Source organism: Mchenga conophoros, linkage group LG18 (assembly GCF_057382185.1).
Source record: "Mchenga conophoros isolate Kocher_MC1m ecotype Shallow Benthic linkage group LG18, M_conophoros_male_GT1.1, whole genome shotgun sequence".
Lineage (NCBI taxonomy): Eukaryota > Metazoa > Chordata > Actinopteri > Cichliformes > Cichlidae > Mchenga > Mchenga conophoros.
The window spans coordinates 36,877,742-36,897,741 of record NC_140543.1 but is presented as its reverse complement, the minus strand read 5'-3'; the positions used below and the strand labels follow the sequence as shown (position 1 = coordinate 36,897,741).

General features: G+C 47.6%; 2 protein-coding genes and 1 pseudogene across 6 annotated transcripts in view; 2 read left to right on the top strand and 1 right to left on the bottom strand.

Annotated features, from left to right (window-relative positions):
• LOC146554365 (protein NLRC3-like) overlaps positions 1 to 4,401 on the top strand; it is a 25,510-nt gene extending 21,109 nt beyond the window's left edge. For all 5 annotated transcript variants that reach the window (XM_085253140.1, XM_085253142.1, XM_085253141.1 and 2 more), the window contains 2 exons: positions 307 to 353; positions 502 to 4,401. In XM_085253140.1, coding sequence (XP_085109266.1) covers positions 307 to 353; positions 502 to 1,043 — 589 coding nt within the window. In that variant the 3' untranslated portion in view covers positions 1,044 to 4,401. The remainder of the gene's footprint in view (positions 1 to 306; positions 354 to 501) is intronic.
• Positions 4,402 to 5,373: 972 nt separating this feature from the next.
• On the top strand, positions 5,374 to 13,653 carry LOC146554364 (protein FAM151A-like; annotated as a pseudogene).
• A 272-nt stretch (positions 13,654 to 13,925) lies between these two features.
• Positions 13,926 to 20,000, bottom strand: part of LOC146554363 (acyl-coenzyme A thioesterase 11-like) — a gene marked incomplete at its 5' end in the record, with an annotated part of 8,058 nt that continues 1,983 nt past the window's right edge. The window contains 10 exons of the mRNA XM_085253235.1: positions 13,926 to 14,408; positions 14,481 to 14,607; positions 14,681 to 14,848; positions 16,779 to 16,912; positions 16,985 to 17,068; positions 17,830 to 17,896; positions 18,009 to 18,064; positions 18,982 to 19,120; positions 19,210 to 19,329; positions 19,530 to 19,591. Of these exons, the coding sequence (XP_085109361.1) occupies positions 14,280 to 14,408; positions 14,481 to 14,607; positions 14,681 to 14,848; positions 16,779 to 16,912; positions 16,985 to 17,068; positions 17,830 to 17,896; positions 18,009 to 18,064; positions 18,982 to 19,120; positions 19,210 to 19,329; positions 19,530 to 19,591 (1,086 nt within the window). The remainder of the gene's footprint in view (positions 14,409 to 14,480; positions 14,608 to 14,680; positions 14,849 to 16,778; positions 16,913 to 16,984; positions 17,069 to 17,829; positions 17,897 to 18,008; positions 18,065 to 18,981; positions 19,121 to 19,209; positions 19,330 to 19,529; positions 19,592 to 20,000) is intronic.

Sequence of the window (20,000 nt, the reverse complement as noted above, 5' to 3'; positions counted from 1 at the left end):
TCACATCAGGTCGTCACCAACACTGGACATTTTGAAAAGCCGGTTGGAAACACATTTGTACTCTGTAGCTTTCAATCCTGACCAGTCTTTATAGTCATTACTGTGTATGTTTCCTATTTTCTCTCTACTCTGTGCAGCACTTTGGCTCAAGCTGTTTTTAAATGTGCTGATAAATAAATGTAGATTTCTTTGAATAAAACAGTGGAGCCGAGCTTTGAGCTCAGTGTGTAACAGTGTGTGTGTGAGAGCCATGTAATGTCCATGTGCATGCTGACTGTGCTGCTCTGACCCCCCTCCTCCTTTCAGGGTGGAGCCTGCTGGAGTCCGATGGTTGAGACCAGGTCTGAGGAAGTGTAAGTGTGTTTTTAATGGGATTCATGAAAACAAAGCAGCACACATTCAACCATCTTCATCATGTCAGTAGTCATCATCAAAGTGTCAATCAATGAACAGATGATGGATCAATAACTGCAGCTGGATTGTGTTTGTTCTCTCCATCAGATTCCTGTCAACTCACAATCGACACAAACACAGTGAACACAAACCTCCAACTGTCTGACAACAACAGGAAGGTGACACGTGTGGAGGAGGTTCAGTCATATCCTGATCATCCAGACAGATTTGATGTTCCTCAACTACTGTGTAGAAATGGTCTGACTGGTCGCTGTTACTGGGAGGTCGAGTGGAGAGGAGACGTTAATATATCAGTGAGTTACAGAAGCATCAGAAGGAAAGGAGGCAGTGACTGTGTGTTTGGATTCAATGATCAGTCCTGGAGTCTGATCTGCTCTGATGATGGTCCTCAGTCTGTCTGGCACAATAACAGAGTAACATCCATCTCCTCCTCCTCCTCCTCCTCCTCCTCTGTCTCTAACAGAGCAGCAGTGTATGTGGACTGTCCTGCTGGCACTCTGTCCTTCTACAGAGTCTCCTCTGACACTCTGATCCACCTCCACACCTTCAACACCACATTCACTCAAACTCTTTATCCTGGTTTTAGGTTCAGTCCCTGGTCTCCTGGTGACTCAGTGTCCCTGTGCTGAGTGGAGTGTAAAGAGTGTCTCCTGTTACAGAAACACTCTGACTGTTGAACAGATAGTTCAGTCTGTACATGTCTGTCTCTTTCACTCACAAACACGTTTTCAGATTCATGGATTCAATCAGTTGATGTTTGAAACTCTTCTAAATGATTCCTTGTAAACTTCTTCCTCTTCAGTCACAAACAAACAGGAAGTGATGTCACATGTGTTCCTGTCCACACAGCAGAATGAGTCTATTGCTGACAGTGATGTACAAACAGAGTGAGCATTTCTGAGGCCCAAAATAAACTGAGTAGTTCACTGAATGAACAATGGACTGTGAGCTCAGTTCCTTCATCATTAGTATGGATTATATATGTATATGTATTATATTAGTATCATATATATCAGGTGCTGCTGCTTTCAGTCATTGTGCAAATGTGCTGTTTGTAAGCTTGTAAAGCTGCAGTCAGCTGAGACTGAAGAAGTCACCTGATCAGTGAGCAAACGTTTCTGAAAACGTCCAGATGAACAGAATCAACCTTTTGGGATCAGCCAGCAATGCAGCATCATTGTTGTTCAGCTTCAGAGGTTTGCAGGAATGAACTGATGACCAGAAACAGCTGCAAAGTCCAAGAAAATACCAGCTGGAGTTCAGCTGCATTTGAAGAAGTCAAAGAAAAGTAAGGATGGCAAAGGGCGACGTTTTCTTCCAAAGAGCTGCAAACATGGTCGACGCCTCATTAGAAGAATCATCTGGACGTTTGTGAGGAACTCTAACCAAGAAAGCAACGTCACACAGATCCAACAGACAGTTTCCATGACTGCAAGTGTTGAGTGGAAAAATGCTACATTGCATTATTGCATCCTCTCACCACAGGAGGCGCTGTTGGCACCACTGCTGATCAGCTGTTCTCTGATGATCTGATTGATACTGTGAATAACGGGACTCACTGAACTCTGTGACACAGTGAAGATTACAGAGTTTAACTTCAACATCTGACTGACGTCACACAGACAGAAGGATGAACCAGTGAGGCACAGAACACAGTTACTGGAGATACTGGATCAGCTCCATGTGAACCTCTGATGGAGAAGCTGCTGAGCCAGAGAAACATCAGGACATGACAGCAGCTGCACTTATCTAACAACATGTAGCAGAGCTGATCTATGTTAGAGGATCTATCACAGCAGCTGAAGCCAAAGTCCAACACTGGATACCAGCTGAGCCTGTGCTGAGTGTAGTGTTACAGGAAAAGGGCAGAAACACTGGTAGCTCCCAGTGATGCTGACTGGGGCACAGAGCTGAATGATGCAGCATCAGGACACTGTTTCAGTCTGACTGACAGAGAAACCTGTAGCTGTATCTACATGTGAGGCAGAGGCCACACAAGCAGCTTTCTATGTTTCACAGTGACTGAGATCTTCAGTGGGGGTGGACATGCTCCTGTACAGACCTCTGAGGAGAACCAAGGTGCAGTCAAAGAGTCCAGTCTGTCCTCACAGATGTGAACATGTGCTTTCATCAGGTCTGCTGTCAGCTAGCAGGCTCACATCAGAATCACTGTTCCTGAAAAACACAGTCTGTGTGACATCATCAGTCAGCTGATGGTCCCAGATCTGAATGGTTTCTGTCTCTACTGAGGAAGTCAGAGAATATCACTGAGGTGTGGATCAGGTCTGAGTGAGCTGTGGAGGGACAGCTTTAAACAGTCCACAGGTCTCACGTCCTGCTCAGTCTGCTAGCAGATACCTCGTATTGTTCCAGATGTGCTGACATCAGCAGCAGCACAGCTGTGTGATACCATGAATCTCAGTTATTGATCCAACACACAGTAAATACAAAGATCAGGATTTCTGAGAGTAATCATTATGAGTCTGAACACATGATCACTGAATGTTAGTCTCCACAATAATAAGCTAACACAAGCAAACACAGCTTTCAGCTCTTATTTTGAAACTGGCTTATTTAGAGAGCTGTGATGTGAGCGTGCCTGGCTCTGAGGCACTTGGGTCAGCCTCTGTTGTTTAGAAGTGTTACAGACTGTGAATGACACAGACCTGTCAGTTTCCATGTTTGTCTGTAACACAGCTCAGGGCTCCATGCTGAACGCATCCATCCAGTGTTATTGATCCAGGACTGATACCAGCATTGGGATCAATACAACACACAATCACATGTGTCCACGTGATGCAGTTTGAAGAGCAATCAGATGTCTCTGTATGAGGAGGCGGGGTCACAGGAGGTTCACAGAAACTCTGCAGCAGCATCATCAGCTCACATGGAAACTTTGATGATTCACTTCTGTGGTGTTTTTACACAAACACGTCACAAAATTAGCTCCACCTGTTTTGTGAGCTTTGAGTTTCTTGTCTTCATCCTGGATTCTTGTGTTGCTGTTTTTACACACAGATATTTCCTGGTTGGTTACTCAAAGCTTTCCAACACAGGCCTCTGTGCTGCCATCTGGTGGACAAACATGTGAAGTGCAGCGTGAAGCTACAAATGAAACTGCTTCAGCTACGTGTATATACAACATACTATAACCTATATAACTATATGTATAGTGTATTATGTAGGTTTTAGAGCTGGGGGTAGAACTGCTGATGGCCTGGTTGTTATTTATGTTCCCCATGGTTCACCAGCTCTCACACAACATCAGCACCAATGATCCACGTCCTTATAAACCTCTGAATCAGGTCCTGAAGCAGTGACGTCCTGAGTGAAGACCTCACTGATCACATGACTCTGGTCACCTGACTCAGTGTTTCTGAAGCAGTGTGCTGGGTTTTTAAAAATCCGTGGCTGCTGCCTGATGTTGGGCCCACAGAGGAAGACGACTCACTCGCTCTTCTTCACTTCCTCCTTAAACATGTGGAAGGAGAGCAAAGTGCTGCCAGACTCTTATTTCTGACAGGAACAGAAGAAACCACAGCAAACTGTTGCAGTTCTTCATCTTCATCACAATCTGTTTATTTCTGATGGTGACTTCAGTCTGAGGTTTGAAGTTTCCATGTCTGTGTGATGTGTGGTGTGAAGGCTGCTGGTTAAACTGGGACGCACTGAGTGCTCATAGAGAGATGCTCCATGAGTCCCAGTACAGACTACAAACATGGTGGAAACTTAGCTTTGATATCCACACACTCTGCACGTCTGTGAGTAACTGTGATGAAGATGTGCAGAGATCTGTGTCCAAACAGGAGAAAGACTGTAAAGACTCTGTGCTTCTAACAGCCTCTGTTAACATATGTGAGGCTGTTTGTTGTTGTTGCCATGGAGCTTTGCACTGTTTGGGTCAGCAGGTCATGTGATCAGGTTTGTTCTGCTGGACGATGGTTCAGTGTCAGGTTTGTTTGCATTCATCAATAAATATCTAAATCAATCAAAGACTCCATGTTTGTTCTTTCATCATGTGACCTCTGCTCATCCATCTCTGTGTGTATCAGGATACATTTAGTTCATAATACACAGAAAAATCAGAGTTATTACCTGTAATAAATGTGAAAGATTCCTGCAGTGATAACCAGGCAGGACTGAAACACATCCAAGCTGTCACCACGGTAACAGCACCGTCCATCCACAGGTGAGGGGAGGAGCAAAAAGAGGGACTTTCACCATACATACATACATACATACATACATACACCACAGTTGACAGGTAACCCTATTGGAGTCGCCAATAGTGACTAGAGATGGCACGATACCACTTTTTATGTCCGATACCGATATCATAAATTTGGATATCTGCCGATACTGATATGAATCCGATATAGTGTTTTTAATCAATAAAACTGTTTTTTAATATCTTGCTGCATTTTGTATAAGTTCATACTCAAGTTTAAATAACCAACAACACTAAAGCTATTCTGTTAGACCTGTATGCAAAAAATATTTCATAGTTCAGCAACACTGATCAATCTAATAAACTTAAACCTGCTCCATCCTCCCTATTCTGGCATTTTAAAGAGTACTTAGCTTAAGCAACCTCACTAACAGGGTGCCAACTCCCAGTAACAAAAAAAAATGTATTGATGCAATGTTGAACATTATTACACAGGAGAAACCAACTACAGTAAAATAATGACAGCGTGACGTCTCTGCCTTTGTAAACAGAGGGACAGTAACTGCGTGTAAACCTGCAGACAGTCAGATTAACAGTATTTCGTCTCTATCATTCTGCCATTCTGCCATTCATCTCATGTAAACAATAACGTGGCCACAGCGTGACGTGAAAAAAGGCGCATACCTTTGACGTTGCGTGACAAACTCTGTATTCCTCGTCCACACGTAAACACAAAAAGGGTTTTAAAAAATCCCAGTTTTCTGTGAAAACGCCGTTTACGTGGACGAAACAGCTGCGTGTTCAGAAACACCCGTGTAGGTGCGGACGCAGCGTAAAAGAGTTAGTAGTTTATTTTCTTACTGCCTGTAATTTATTGCAGATTACTTGTATTTGCAAACATTTTTCTTGTAAAACAAAGGGGGCGCAGCAGAAAAAGTTTGGGAACCAGTGCTGTAACTATGAGACAGATGGCTGACACACGAACCTGTGGGAAGTAACATGTTTGTAGAAATGTGAAAATGTTCATGCCATAATCCCTCCCATGTTTCCGTGTGGCACTGTGGAGTAATGCACAATTCTTCCAAACACGGACAAAATATGTAGAGGGAGATTTGTTACAAGGTGTGTTGTAATCCCAGAACAGTGAAGATTACATAACAGAAGAGCTTCACAGCTCGTCAGGCAGCAAGTGGACACTGAAGAGTGTGTGCGCCTTATCAGAAGGAAAACTGTTCTCTGCACCTGAGATAAAGGATCGTATAAAAGAAGAGCGAGCGCTCCCTGAGGTCTCCGACTTCTTAGACATTTGAACCTAGACAGGAGACGTGTGAGAATGGCAGGAGAGGACAAAAGGAGAGATGAACGAACTGCTGGAGGATCAGAAGGAAAGCAAAACAGGTTGGAGACAAATCAGTTGCTCTTTAATAAAATGGATGAAGCAGCATGTACACTTGTGAGACATGCATGTGTGAGGTCAGGTAAACCTCTACAACATGCTGAAATGCTGCTTCTAACACAGAATAGACCGACGAGCATTAATCGTGTATCCCCACAGGATGGAGCCCGAGGCTGACGACCAGCGAGTGGAGCGAGGCCCAAAGAAGCGTGGCGTGCTGCCCAAACGACTGCTGATAATGTCGTCTGTGGCTGTTGTGCTCATCGTGCTGCTGACTGTCATCGTTGTACCTGTTGTGCTGCTCACTAAGACGCCAGGTACATTTTTACAATATGTACGATTTATATGATAAAACAATGATGCAACTTTGTTTATGATCCAGATGATGAAACATACCTGAGTAAATGTATTTATTACTCATCACCAGAGGTACATTTCACAGTACTTTGTACTTATATACTGTATTATATACAACTGCAATAATATCAGAGTCCAGCTGGAGCTGGTTGCAGCACCTGTGGCCTTCAAAGCATTTTCTCTGCATTGGATCTGAGCAGCACGGTGGCACGGTGGTTGCCGCACAGCAAGAAGGTCCTGAGTTCAATTCCACCATCAGGCCGGGGTCTTTCTGTGCAGAGTTTGCATGTTCTCCCCGTGTTTGCGTGGGTTCTCTCCGGGTACTCCGGCTTCCTCCCCCCGTCCAAAGACATGCAGCTTGTGGGGATAGGTTAATTGGATAATCCAAATTGCCACTAGGTTTGAATGTGCGAGTGAATGTGAGTGTGAATGGTTGTCTGTCCCTGTGTGTTGGCCCTGCGACAGACTGGCGACCTGTCCAGGGTGGACCCCGCCTCTCGCCCTATGACAGGTGGGATAGGCTCCAGCGCCCCCCGCGACCCTGAAAAGGATAAGCGGAAGCAAATGGATGGATCTGAACAACAGTCAAATCTGAGCAGACGTGCCAAAGCTTTGTTTCTTGTTTTCTGTTTGCACCATAGTTCTTCCAAATGTTTCAGTTCAGGATTTTTTAACTGCTGTCATGTACACCATCAGTAAACTGTGACATTACTGCTTTTACCTAACCTAATCATCACCACGTTTCACTGTAAAGACCAGGGCGCTGCTTTAGTTGGATGAGCAGGCGACCACGTGCAGCACGGTTTGAGTCCGACCTGCGGCCCTTTGCTGCGTGTGTCCCCCTCCTTCCTCTTCACCGTGTCTGTCTAATAAGGCCAAACACAGACTGTAGGCTTAGCCGTGGTTCTGAAAGTCGAATGGAAGCTCAAAGTGCACGACTGGCAGTGTTGTGACATACATACCTACTGCATGTAGAGTTCACCTGAGTGTACAGCGACAGTAAGATGTCTTTGCACAGGTGAAACAGCCCACAGTGTTGCAGGGTTTCACAGGGTGCTGCAGCCTCCAGCAGTGTGCCTTCTCCAAACGTAACACTTAAATACTCGCTGTGTCAGCATCACAACTTTATATTGCTGCTGCTAAAATCAGTGATTACAGTGATCAAAGTTCATTTGATATCATACTGCAGCTCATTGCAATGCCATGATGCATGAGTGCTCATCATTTGGCTTCTGGTCTTATGACAGGACCATAGTCATGTGGACAAAAAGTACACGGCTGCTTTGAACTGTGTGACTTTTGAATCAACTGACATGAAATGTGTAACAAAGATAATGTTACACGATGTGTTTTGTGCTGTTAGACCTTGGTCTCTTTGAGTAATATGTGACAGTAGCTTCTTTAAAAAAGACACTAAGAAAAAAGCATTCAGAGTCAGAACCAGACACGGAGAAGCTGCATTCAGCTTTTATGCTCCTTATATCTGGAACAAACTCCCAGAAAGCCTCAGATCAGCTGAAACACTCAGTTTATTTAAATCCAGGTTGAAGACTCACCTGTTCTCAGCTGCATTTGAATAAAGCACCAAATCCACACTTTAAGCTTAAATTTCAAAACTAACATTTAACTACTGATTTTATCTGTTTTGATTTTATATACTGTTTTGTTTGTTTGTTTGTTTGTTTGTTTGTTTGTTTGTTTGTTTGTTTGTTTGTTTGTTTGTTTGTTTGTTTGTTTGTTTGTTTGCTTGCTTGTTTTAATCAATTTTAAATCATGCTTTTTATTTGTTCTTGTTTCTAATGTCTCTGTAAAGCACTTTGAATCACCTTGTTGTTGAATTGTGCTATACAAATAAACTTGCCTTGCCTTCATGAGTATCTGCAACCTTCTTTAAAAGCCAAATCCCATCTGTCTCGCTTCAGCTGACAGAATCTTTAAGCTGAAGAAATGAATGAACTTTAAACAAGCTGCTCTCCCAACAAAGAGCAGCCTCCCCAAACACACCGTCGGCTGTTTTAGCTGAAAGCTCCCAGTTCTGCTGTGACAGGGACTACGTACCTATGACTCCGTCACTGTCTTGCTGTCCAATCGTGTTCCTCAGCTCCGTCTTCTGCCTCGTTCTCTGGTGGAGACATGCTGGAGTACTTGGTGCAGACGGGGAACATCAGTGAAGCGGACGGCCTTTTGGCTACGTGGTTTCACCGAGCCAACAGCAAGGAGGACATGTACAAAGCGCTCATGGGTAAAAACACTCACACAGACAACACTGCATTATTTGATGGTGTCGGTGCCTGAACCTACAGTCAGGTACAGACAAAACAAGCACCGCCTCCTGTCATCTTTCCATCTTGGAAGCTGATGTCACTCTCATGGGTTATGGGACCCCTGATGAAAAGCCAGTGCCGATCATGGCACACCCTCCCGACATATATAGTGACAACACTCTCGACGAATGGTTAGATGCTGTACTGGCTTCTGGAAAAGGTACAGATCAGAACTGTTTCCACAGAAAGTCCATCTGATCACAGTTTTTAAAGGCGTGTTCGTTTGCAGGCATCAAGTTGGACTTTAAGGCTCTGGAATCAGTGGGTTTGTCACTGGACCTGCTTAAACAAAAGGAAAGCAACAAGGGAATAAACAGACCTGTGTGGCTGAATGCAGACATCCTCAGAGGCCCCAACGTCCCAAGCTTTGTAGCTCCAGTCAATGGAAGCAGGTAGACCGGACACAGACCCTTGGACAGAGTTCAGAATTAGGAAGGGAAAATGTCTAACATCTAAAGACTGATCGGGAGGTTGGTGGTTCGATCCCTGGATCCTCCAGTCTGCATGCCAAGTGTCCCTGGGCATGATACTAGCCCCAGGTCGCTCTCCGATCTCAGCACGAATGTAGTTAGGAAGCACTAAAAAGCTTAGAAGAAAGTGACTGGGTGAGTGTGGTGTGGAGACTTGGGAGAGCAGGAAAGTGCTACGTAAGAATCAGTCCATGTTTATGTCTCCCTCTTTTTTCAGGTTTTTGGAACTCATTCAGGACAAGTTTCCAGATGTGACTTTGTCTCCTGGGTGGAAGGTATGGCACGCTCGCAGTAAGAACCCCATTGAACCATTATACCAGGCATGTGACGAGGTTCTGGGAATGTTCCTGTCAGAAACAGGAAGAGACTCAAGGAATCCTGAACTGACATTTATGAGAGAATTCAAAGCTGGAAGAAGAACTTTGAGCTTCAAAAAGATCCTTTGAGCTAAAGTAGACAAAACAGCTTTTATGTTCCTGTGATCCCTAAAATGAAAGACAGTTGAATTAATGTTGACATGCATCACCCATCAAGAGTTTGGACACCTTCTCATTTCATGGTTCTCTTTATTTCTACTACTTTCTACACTGTAGATACTGAAGACATCAAAGCAAGATATATGGAATTATGTAGCAAAGAAAACAATGATAACTCTAAAATACATTTAGAGTCCTGTGAGTAGCCGCCCTTTGTTTTGTTGACAGAGCTGCGGCCTTCTCTCAGCTTCATGATGTCGTCACCTGAGATGGTTTCACCTCACAGGTGAGCCTGTCAGGGTTCATTGGTGGTGTTGGGACCATCAGTCGTGTTGTGCAGAAGTCAGGGCTGTTAGCTGTGTACCAACCTATTTGACAACTGTTGAAATTCATATTATGGCAACAACCAATGAGCTAAGTAAAGAGAAACAACAGCCCATCATTACTGTAAGAGCTGAAGGTCAGTCAGTCGGAAACTTTGAATGTGTCCCCAAGTGCAGTCAGAAAAACCATCAAGACTACGATGAAACTGTCTGACATGAGGACGCCCCAGGAAAGGAAGACCAGGAGTCCCTCTGCTGCTGAGGATACAATCATCCGAGTCACCAGCCTCAGAAATCACAAGTTAACAGCAGCTCAGATTAGAGCCCAGATAGATGTCACACAGAGTAGAGACACATCTGAGTAGAGTAGAGACTGTACAAATCAGGCCTTTATGGTCAAATAGCTGATGAGAAACCACGACTAAGGAAAAGCAACAAGCAGAGATTTGTTTGGGCCAAGAAACACAAGATGAGTCCAAATTGGAGAACTTTGGTTCCACTTTGTGAACGATGGTCTCTACATGTACGGTTCCCACTGTGAAGCATGGGGTTGATGGTTTGCTGGTGTGGGGGGCTTTACTGGTGACACTGGTGGAGATTTATTTAAACTGAAGGCACACTGACCCAGCATGGCTACCACAGCATCCTGCAGCAACATGCCATCCCATCATGGAGAGTGATGGAGGCCTGGCCTCCACAGTGGAGATGGTAAACACATGGTTTATATTTTTGACTGAATAACAGCTGTATGTGCTTTATTTCTTTAGGTCCTCTATATTCACCAGCTCACAAACGAAACCTACTCCAGAGCCACGGTGGAAGAAATGTACAACATGATCAAAGACGTACCTCAAAGGGTAAGTGTGAATCCAGGTTTCAGTGGTCCCAGTTCAACACGCTCCCATCCCAACACGCCTGGGACAAATCGTCGGTGTGTTGCGTGCTGGGATGAGAACGCTCTGAGGTGTCGGAGAACGGCAGAGCTGACTGGTCAACGTTTCGTCTCTTAGGTGACGTTCCCAGTCCACGCCATGCTGGTTCGCAGCGGCTGGCAGCACCTGAGCTGGCTCCTCAACCAGTCACCACGGTAACAGATAACTTCCACGTTTACTATGGCAATGACTGGAAATCTGCTAATCAAACCAGTAACTGGGGGCTGCTCGCTGCCCATGAGCGCCACAGACTGACTGTCATGTTTTGTGTCTAGGTTCAGCCTGACTTTGTGGCAGGGCTCTGTTAACCCCAGCGTCAGCGACCTGCTGTTTGTCCGTGACAACACCCACCCGTGGCAAGTCTACTATGACATATATGAACCCACGCTGTCAGAATTTAAGCAGGCTGTAGGTGAGGAGCGTTCATATGGAGCAGACTTACACAGACTATGTTTGGGTAAAATAATAATTGTGTGTGTGTGATTTATTCAAATCAACAGATTTGTTTTCAGTGAGTTCTGACTGTTGTTGAAGACTAAAGAAAAACATTATTAGAAAACTACATGAAAAATCATTGGAAACTGAACCTTCTGCTCATTGTGTGCATTTGTTTAAGCTTCTTCTGAGATGAAGAGTTTGCTTCTGTTTAGTTCTTCCTGGTTCATTGTGTGTGTTCACAGGTAAGCAGGACAGCGTGAGGAGGTTCTATCCTGGAGGAGATCTGATGGAGTTTCTCCACCCAGGTTACAGCTCAGACCTCATGAACCGCCTGGCTGTGCCTTTGCTCCCCGTCACCGGCCGGGCCTCCCTGCTCCGTCAGCTTTCAGGCAGGTTTTACACCTCAGGGTTTATAACCTGATTTTAACGGGCCAGACTGAAACGCCCGGGCAAAGCACGCTCTCAAAGTTGTACTTTACATATGCTAGCGACATCTGGTGGTAACATCATGAATGACAGCGGGGCACTGTCGCCAGAAACACCAAGAAACTGCCTCATTTGTGCCACGAAGCATTCAGAGATCCCTCGTGAGTTTTTTCTCAAGGTATTTTTAAAGTGAACTTGCTGTATGCACTGAAGTCATGTGGCAGCTGAACCTTTCGTTCACATCGGTCATCAGGATGATGTTCTTAGTGACTCTTGGTGGCAGAAAAGCTGATGTCCTGGGATTTTGACCGTTACAGTAACAATTGTGAAAAACGCAAACTATCTGTTGTTTTGGTAGAAATGAAAGCGCCAGAAGTGTTCACAGCTGTGCTGAGCAGAGAATACAGAGCACAGCTGCTTGATCAGAAATCAGTGTTTGAAGCCGCAGTGGACCGAGGCGGCGTGTTGGACAACGGGGAAGTGACTGCTGCAGAGGTGCGGCTAACATTTGGCCCTTTGAGTATCAGTCGTGGTCACAGCCTGTCCGTCCCTTCACAGCTGCGGTCTCCTCATCACCTCATGATAATGCAGCATGTCACAGATCAGCTGTTCATCCTGATGATGTCAAACTGTAAACCTGCACATGCTGCTGTCGCACCACCTTAAAGTCACACTGATACTCTGTTTCACTAACAGGTGGGGGCAGCGGGATGCTGGTCGTTCGTGTGACCTCTGACAGCAGTCGACCTGGAGTCCTTCTGGTAGAAGGTTCTGGAAGGAGCTCAGAGCTCCTCACACTGCAGGTATATCTGTAGATCACCAGCCAACCACCAGCCAGGTTACATTTTTATTAAGGCCAATCATGTGTGTGTTCTCAGGATGTTATTCAGACCCTTGGGCAGGCTGCTGATACCTCCTGGGGAATTTACCTGAGGGTCCAGAGTCAGCAGCTGCTGGAGGCTTCTCTTAACCTGCTGCAGTCAGCCTACGGGGCCGACGAGCTCCACAGGCCTGTGTGGATCAGCATGGAGGGCTTACAGAGCAGCGACAGCACAGCAGTAAGCACATCTGATCCCCCCGAAGCAGTGTCTGCAGACAATACGTTAATAAAGAACAGAGCAGACGCATGTCACGTTTAACACACCTGGCTGGAAATCCATCCAACTAGAATCGAGCAGGTGTAAATGTTGGAGCCTCCTCGAGGGTCCACCCTGGCTGGGAAACTATCACACCCCCACAGAGAGAACAGTTGTATAAGCTGCATGTTTGTCAGACGGTCCCCAAGCAAATGCAATCCTCTGTTCGTCATGAAGGCTTTTTAGCTGCTCAGGCTTGGTCAGCCAAGCTCAAGTTCACTCCAACAATGTCCAGTGCCGATCCAGTTAGACGATGGAAACGTGTCATTTTAGGCTGTTTCATAGTCGTCCTTCTCTTTGCTCCAGGTCTTTGTGTCCACAGTCGAGCGCCTGTTTCCATACGTCACTGTAGTCCTGGCTGAGCACAGATGGCCTCCTCGGATCCCAGCGGCGGTGTCACAGAGGGTGGCTCTACACCTGAATGCAGCCTCGCTGCCCCACGGGGCAGGAGCAGCTTTATGCTTTACTGGGAATGATGGACAAATACGACTTTATAATTGAGGTGGACACAAAGAAAGGTGGTGCAGCTGTCACTGTGGTGAAGGAGCTCCGTGCACAGCGTGCAGGCAGAGCAAGCAGAAGCCTGTATATTCTACCTCAGTGATCAGAGCACGTGTGGGCTGAGAGCAGGTTTAAATGTGCTTTTATAGTCACCACAGAGTCTCAGTGTGTATATAAATGCTGCTGCTTTGGGTTGCTGAAGTTAACATCATTATACTGTATATATATGATTCAATGATTATTATAAAATTCATAATAAATTCTATTAAAGGAACCAAGTCCAAAACCAGAATTAGCCTCTTAGCCTGTGTGAGCCTGTCCGAGGTTTGTGATTCAGCAGCAGCTGAACACGTATGAAACACTCTCCTGCTGCAGCTAACATTTCACATGCAGCCCGCCTCTCTTACTGACTGCAGCACTGCATTATTTGCATCCATAAATGTGTCTTTAAAGTGTCACAGGTGGCATCAGTGCTCTCAGAGGCTCACTTGGTACTTTTAATGCTGATTTTTGAACGTTTACAACAAAGAAAATCATCCATCACTCGATTAAAACAAGGAAAAATACAACACAGCACTTTATTGTAGTTCAGTGGAAAAAGTGAATATTCATGTTTTAAACCAGCACGTCATGTTGAACTGCAGCAAACAGTTATAGTGTTCAAATGAACCTGCATTAAGTACAAGCCCACACCTGTACAGCTGTTACAGTCATGTACCTTTAACCTACAAACATGAACAGCAGCTCAGTCACTGACACAGCGGCTGATTTTACTCACTTAACACGTCGATTGTTACTGCTGACCTTTGTATCAATCCATGAAATGATCATAAAGTCTTCCCGCCACATAAACCAAGCAGGCTGTCCCCACAGTAGCGTCTGGTGCTGAGGAGAGCCTCGGACAGGCTGCTGCCACTGTCACAGTCTGTTCCTGGTCAAGTACTGGCTGCAGGAGCAGAAGGTGTGGTAGAAAGAGGAGGACAGGCCGGCAATATCTGTGGAGATGTAGGGAAGGACCTCCGGAGACGCCTGGTTAAAGTAGCTGATCTGAAAGAAAGACAACATACTAATAACAGCCAGCTGTGATAAGAGCACATGTACGACTGCTGCTTTTCTCACCAGGGACTTGTTGTCTTTGGTCTCCAGTATGGTGAATCCAGCACACAGAACCTCTCCTCTGTTATAGCCTTCAGTGGGAGGGTGAGTGGGCAGGGACACGGAGCGCAGGGCGATGACATACGGGTCTCTGAAGGAAAACAGAAAGGGAACGCATCAGGAAACCCTGCAGGACACAGGTGGATGGATCTGGCTCTACTGACCCGCTGCCACATGGCTTCCTTTTGGAGGCCAACAGGATGAAGTCCTGGAGAATCCCTTTTGCCTGATTGGCTGCAGTGGGAGATCCCATCGCGCCATGACGCACCGATGGAGTCACCACACGATATATGAAGTCATCGTTGTCGACCAGCTGAATCAGCTCGCACTTCCTGTTTGAGGAAACACATACACACTGTTAAAAAGGGGACTGGCAGCACTGTTTAAAGACTAAGCTGCAGTTCACTCCACAGGTATCCACGCAGAGGCAAACAGCTGCTTCTGTGCTTCACCAGCTGAGGGGTGGAGCTCGTGCATAGGGACACTGAAGGGGAAAACTACATAACAAAGGGCTTGGTGATGACATCACCCAGATCTCCACCCATCTCTGCTGCTTATCCTTCTCAGGGTCGCAGGGGGTGGAGCCTATCCTAGCCGTCTTAGAGGCAGGGTACACACTGGACAGGTCGCCAGTCGGTCGCAGGGCTAAACACGAGAGTTTCCAGTTAACCCAACCCACTAACTGCATGTCTTGGACTGTGGAGGAAGCTGGAGGACAGGGGGGAACCCAGGGGGGACGCAGGGGGAACCCAGGGGGACGCGGGGCGAACCCAGGGGGACACGGGGGGAACCCAGGGGGACGCGGGGGAACCCAGGGGGACGCGGGGCGAACCCAGGGGGAACGCAGGGGGAACCCAGGGGGACGCGGGGGGAACCCAGAGGGACGCAGGGGGAACCCAGGGGGAACGCAGGGGGAACCCAGGGAGACGCGGGGCGAACCCAGGGGGACGCGGGGGGAACCCAGGGGGGACGCAGGGGGAACCCAGGGGGACGCGGGGGAACCCAGGGAGACGCGGGGGGAACCCAGGGGGGACGCAGGGGGAACCCAGGGGGGACGCAGGGGGAACCCAGAGGGACGCGGGGGGAACCCAGGGGGACGCGGGGGGAACCCAGAGGGACGCGGGGGGAACATGCAAACTCCCCGGCCTGATGCAATGATAGCATATTAGATGGAGTTGTAAATCTAAACTCCACATCACTGCATAAACAGCTCGTGCTCCACCTTACAATCCAACGTATTAAAAACCCTCGCTTGGGGCAGACTCCTGCCGCGACGTTCCACCGGAGAACCACGGCCTCTGAACCATCCATCCAGTCCTTATTAAGGGTCAGACTGTGATGAAGCCAACAGGACTGCATCATCTGCAAAAACAAGGAAGCTGCCCTCCTCACATCAGCTACACTTAGAGATCCTGTTCGTGAATATCACACACAGGATCGGTCACACACCCTCGAGTCCTCCTACTGAGGAGCAGCCACAGCTTTCACTCCATTTCTAAATGGACCGCTGCGATACACCCCACAGACGCCGTCCTGGTACCTGGTTGTCCGAGTCTACAGAGCACTTATAAACCTCTCTCCAGACGTCCTGTGAGGGTGAAGATCTGGTCCGGTGTCCCACAGCCAGGATGGAATGGGGGCCCAGATCTTCTCAACAGTGAGTTAACGCCTCCTTTTCAGCTCTGTGAAAAATAACTTTCCAGGGGAAGCTGAGCACTGCGATACCTCAGTGACCGATCCACAACATCCAGTTATTGTTTTAAAACTGGGATTTCCCACAGTGGTCTGCTCCACCAGCACAGGCCCACGGTGTTGACGGCATCGGAGACAAAGCTCCGCCTCCTCCACAGACGAGGGGAGTTTGGGTTCAAGAGCTGCTCACCACGTTCTTTCCACCACCTGCTGGTCATGAGATCAATGCAAAGCGTAAGGCTGCAAATCTAAGCAGCTAGGATGAGCTTCATCTGCAGGCTGGCTCGGCTGGGGGAGAGCCACCGTTCCCCTTTTATGTAAACGTGAGAATAAAGAGACAGACAGGCCCTCACAGCTAATGTCACTTTAACCTTAACATGTCAGCCTCAGTGCAAAGTGAGCAGCATGAACCTAAACCACACGTCGCTTATTTTTAACCCTGAACCTCAGAAAAGTCCATCATTGGAATCGGAGAACAATACCGAGGCAGCGAGTCGAAACAGGCCGCGCACAGAAACCGCTGAACTTGACTCGTAGCAACGGGCAAACAGACGAGTCCCAGAGTCTTACTTGTAATGCGAGTCCCAGCTCGGCCTGTTGCTCAGCTCGGCGAGTAAATCAAAGGCTCTGTGAGCAGGAACGTCCACCTCACATTCAATCTTGAAACTCAGCATGGACTTCTGCTCCAGGGTGTAAAGCTGAACCTGTGAACACAACATAAAGCGCCGATGGGCAGACTCACACAAACAAACAGCTCATTAGTGAGACGCACATACCTGGTCCTTCTCACAGCTCAGGCGCCAGCTGCTTCTGGCTGCCAGCATCTTCAGAGCTGAGACGTTGTTAAAGCTCAGATACACCTGGAAGCACAAACACAGGAACCACAAACTCATCTCCAGAGCTCAGCGTTAGCAGGCCGCCTCCCGCCATTCAAATACTACTTATTATATATGAATCAGCGCCGTCTAACAGTGTAAGTATTAAGGGTGCAAAATGAAGACAAACTGCTGCAGCACTATTTCTCATCTGCAGTGAAGGTGAAGCACAGCGGTGCGACACGTCGGCCTGTCAGAGGTTCAGTCGACTAAATCAGTCTGCAGGCACGGCGGGAGTCTGACTGTGGCTCAGGTTTGGAGCTAAGTGGGACGACATGAACACGCTGAGGTCTGCTCGGTCAGATCATACAAACTGCAGTGGAACAAATCACTGAACATCCTTTAAGAAAGAAACAGAAATCACGTCCCACAAGTCGTGACGACGCAGCACCGACACACAGCTGAGACGCTGATGTGGGTGAAGAGACTCAGCTGAGAAAACTATTAAAGGTTTACTGTGTCCAGCTCAAGCACAGGCTGTGACAGGATCATCATCAGCTGACGAGCAGCTGTGGAAATCACCTTATTGGTGCAAAAATACTGTTTTATGTCCCGTATGTCCGGTAGATTCAGCTGCAGAAATGAGAACTAATGATGTGTTTGTGACAAGCTGCTAGTAACAAGGTGCCAAGTTGTCTTATTTGTAATACAGTAATACACACATGTATATAAAGAAAGTTTCTCTCCCGTGAGTCCACGAGGACTAACGTGAGCAGTACAGGTGACGGCGTGGAGCTTCTCCTCACCTGGTTGGTGGGATCCCAGGGAACAGACAGAGGCACCTCCCCCTGCGTGCGGGAAATGATGTACTTCCTAAACACAGAGGAATGCTGCATCAGGATGATGGCACTGTGCACAAAGCTGCACAACAAACGCTGATGTAGCTGCAGAGACGGTGCATTAGGGGCTGTTTGGAGACATGTACCTGTCCAGCCTGATCTTTTTCCTGGCCGTTGCCTCCTGAAACCTCCTTTGTCCTTCCTGTAAATGAGACGGACACACAGGCAGAGGGCACCAGTGTGTAACACAGCGGGCAGATTCCCAGCACCAGTTTATGACCAGTACACCGATCTGTGGCACAAACTGAGTGGAGTGTTATTACTCGGTGTTTGTTCACGCTGATAACGACCCACGACTACAGCGAGGCCGCTCCATCAGACGGATTTATGACCGATAACATGATGTGAAGCTCTGATTGCTGCTCAGCCGTCACGGCTTAATGGTTAATCGAGTGTTTCTGCACCTTCTTTATGACACTCGTGTTTTATCCTACAGGACGATCTCCACAAGCTGCTTCACCACAGATGAAGCGTGAATGAAGCTGACACCAACATTATCCTGTCAATCTACTGCTCCACACTTTAACCCCACCAGCACACACTCCCCTGACCGAGCTTTCCTGCAGGTGTATAATGTGGAACAATCATAGTAATGCTGTATTTACATGATTTCAACATTTGAATGGAGTTCATAATAACAGCGTTCACAGTGACGGGGCATGTGGACGTGCTCAGGCCTGTGAGCCACGGACGCTGTGACGCTTCCACCAGAAACAAAGGAAGGAAAACGCACGCAGAGGCCATGTTTCCTGCTGCGCAGTCATCCATCCATCAGCACCACGGGCGGTGCAAAAGGCGGACCCAGCTACACTGATGTCACCCACCGCTGCCTCTGAGCTCACCTTGGGTGAAGATCAGCTGTTATCAGGAGTCTGGCTGTGAAACGTTCATAGCTGACACCTTGTTAGCCAATCAGAGTGCGGTTTCATACCACAAATTCTGAAGCAGATTTCATGTCTTTCAGTCAGTATTAGCCAATCACAGACAGCCGCGTCACATCCAGACACTTTATGGATGCAGCACGCTAACGAGCCGTTTGTGAGCGTTAGTTTAACTCACCAGGCTTTCAGGTCGTATCCGTGGTAATGTGCGTGGCTTCCCGCCATCATCGAGCACCTCAAAGGTCATGAAGGCGGAGTTTATGTGTCGGTTAGGCCCCTCCTCATGGTAGGCCTCCGCGCGCACGCCCACCTCCATGCTGCAGTAAGGACACGTGTCAGTATGCAACCAGTGGTTCTGTCTGCTGCACAGCTGCAGTGCTGCGTCTCTGCCAGCGTTCTGGGATACCTGTTTCTGAAGGCGTTGTTCACTATCGCCTTCAGCAGCAATCTGTCTCCAACCTGAGAAGGTCCTCTGAAGGTGAACATGTCGATGGCTCGAAGGGTGGGATGAGCCTGAGACAGACGGCTGCAAGCAGAGAGCACAGAGACAATAGGCCACGACCTCCCACGTGCTCGCCGTGTTCAGGTTACTCACACAGCTGGACAGATCCTTTAATCTGCCACGAGGGCTGAACTACACTGATCAGAATGTGGAGGTCAAAGGTCACAATGGTGCATCCTATTTTTAGGTAAAAATATGAAGGAAGGACGTGTTTGTGACTGTACCTGGCAGCGATTGTAGCTACGTTCACCATCCAGGCCATGATCTGCCCTCCAAATGTATTCACCTGGGATTCAAACACAGCAATGATCTGACAGGCAGAAGTCTCAGCGGTACCATCACACACTGATGAACAGTCACATGTAAAACAGCTGGGTGTGTGTAGGATCCATACACACAGGTCAAAGTTAGATGTTTAGACACAAGTTCAGCCATTCGTGTTGTTTCAGAAATCGCTCTGCCCGGGGCTGGGCGCTCAGGTATGTAGCAGCTCAGTCCCGGTGGCTACTTGGCGGGGCCTGGCGCCTGTTGCTCGGTCAGGCCTCTTCCGGGGCGTGGGGGGCCCTCGGGCTCGGTTCAGTCAGGCACAGCTGGCTGCCGGCAGAGCCGGCGGGCACGCCACTGCAGCCCCCTCTGGCTTCTGCTCCGTGGCTGCTGGGTGACCCCTCATCTGGGGCTCTCCTCAGCCCTTCCCA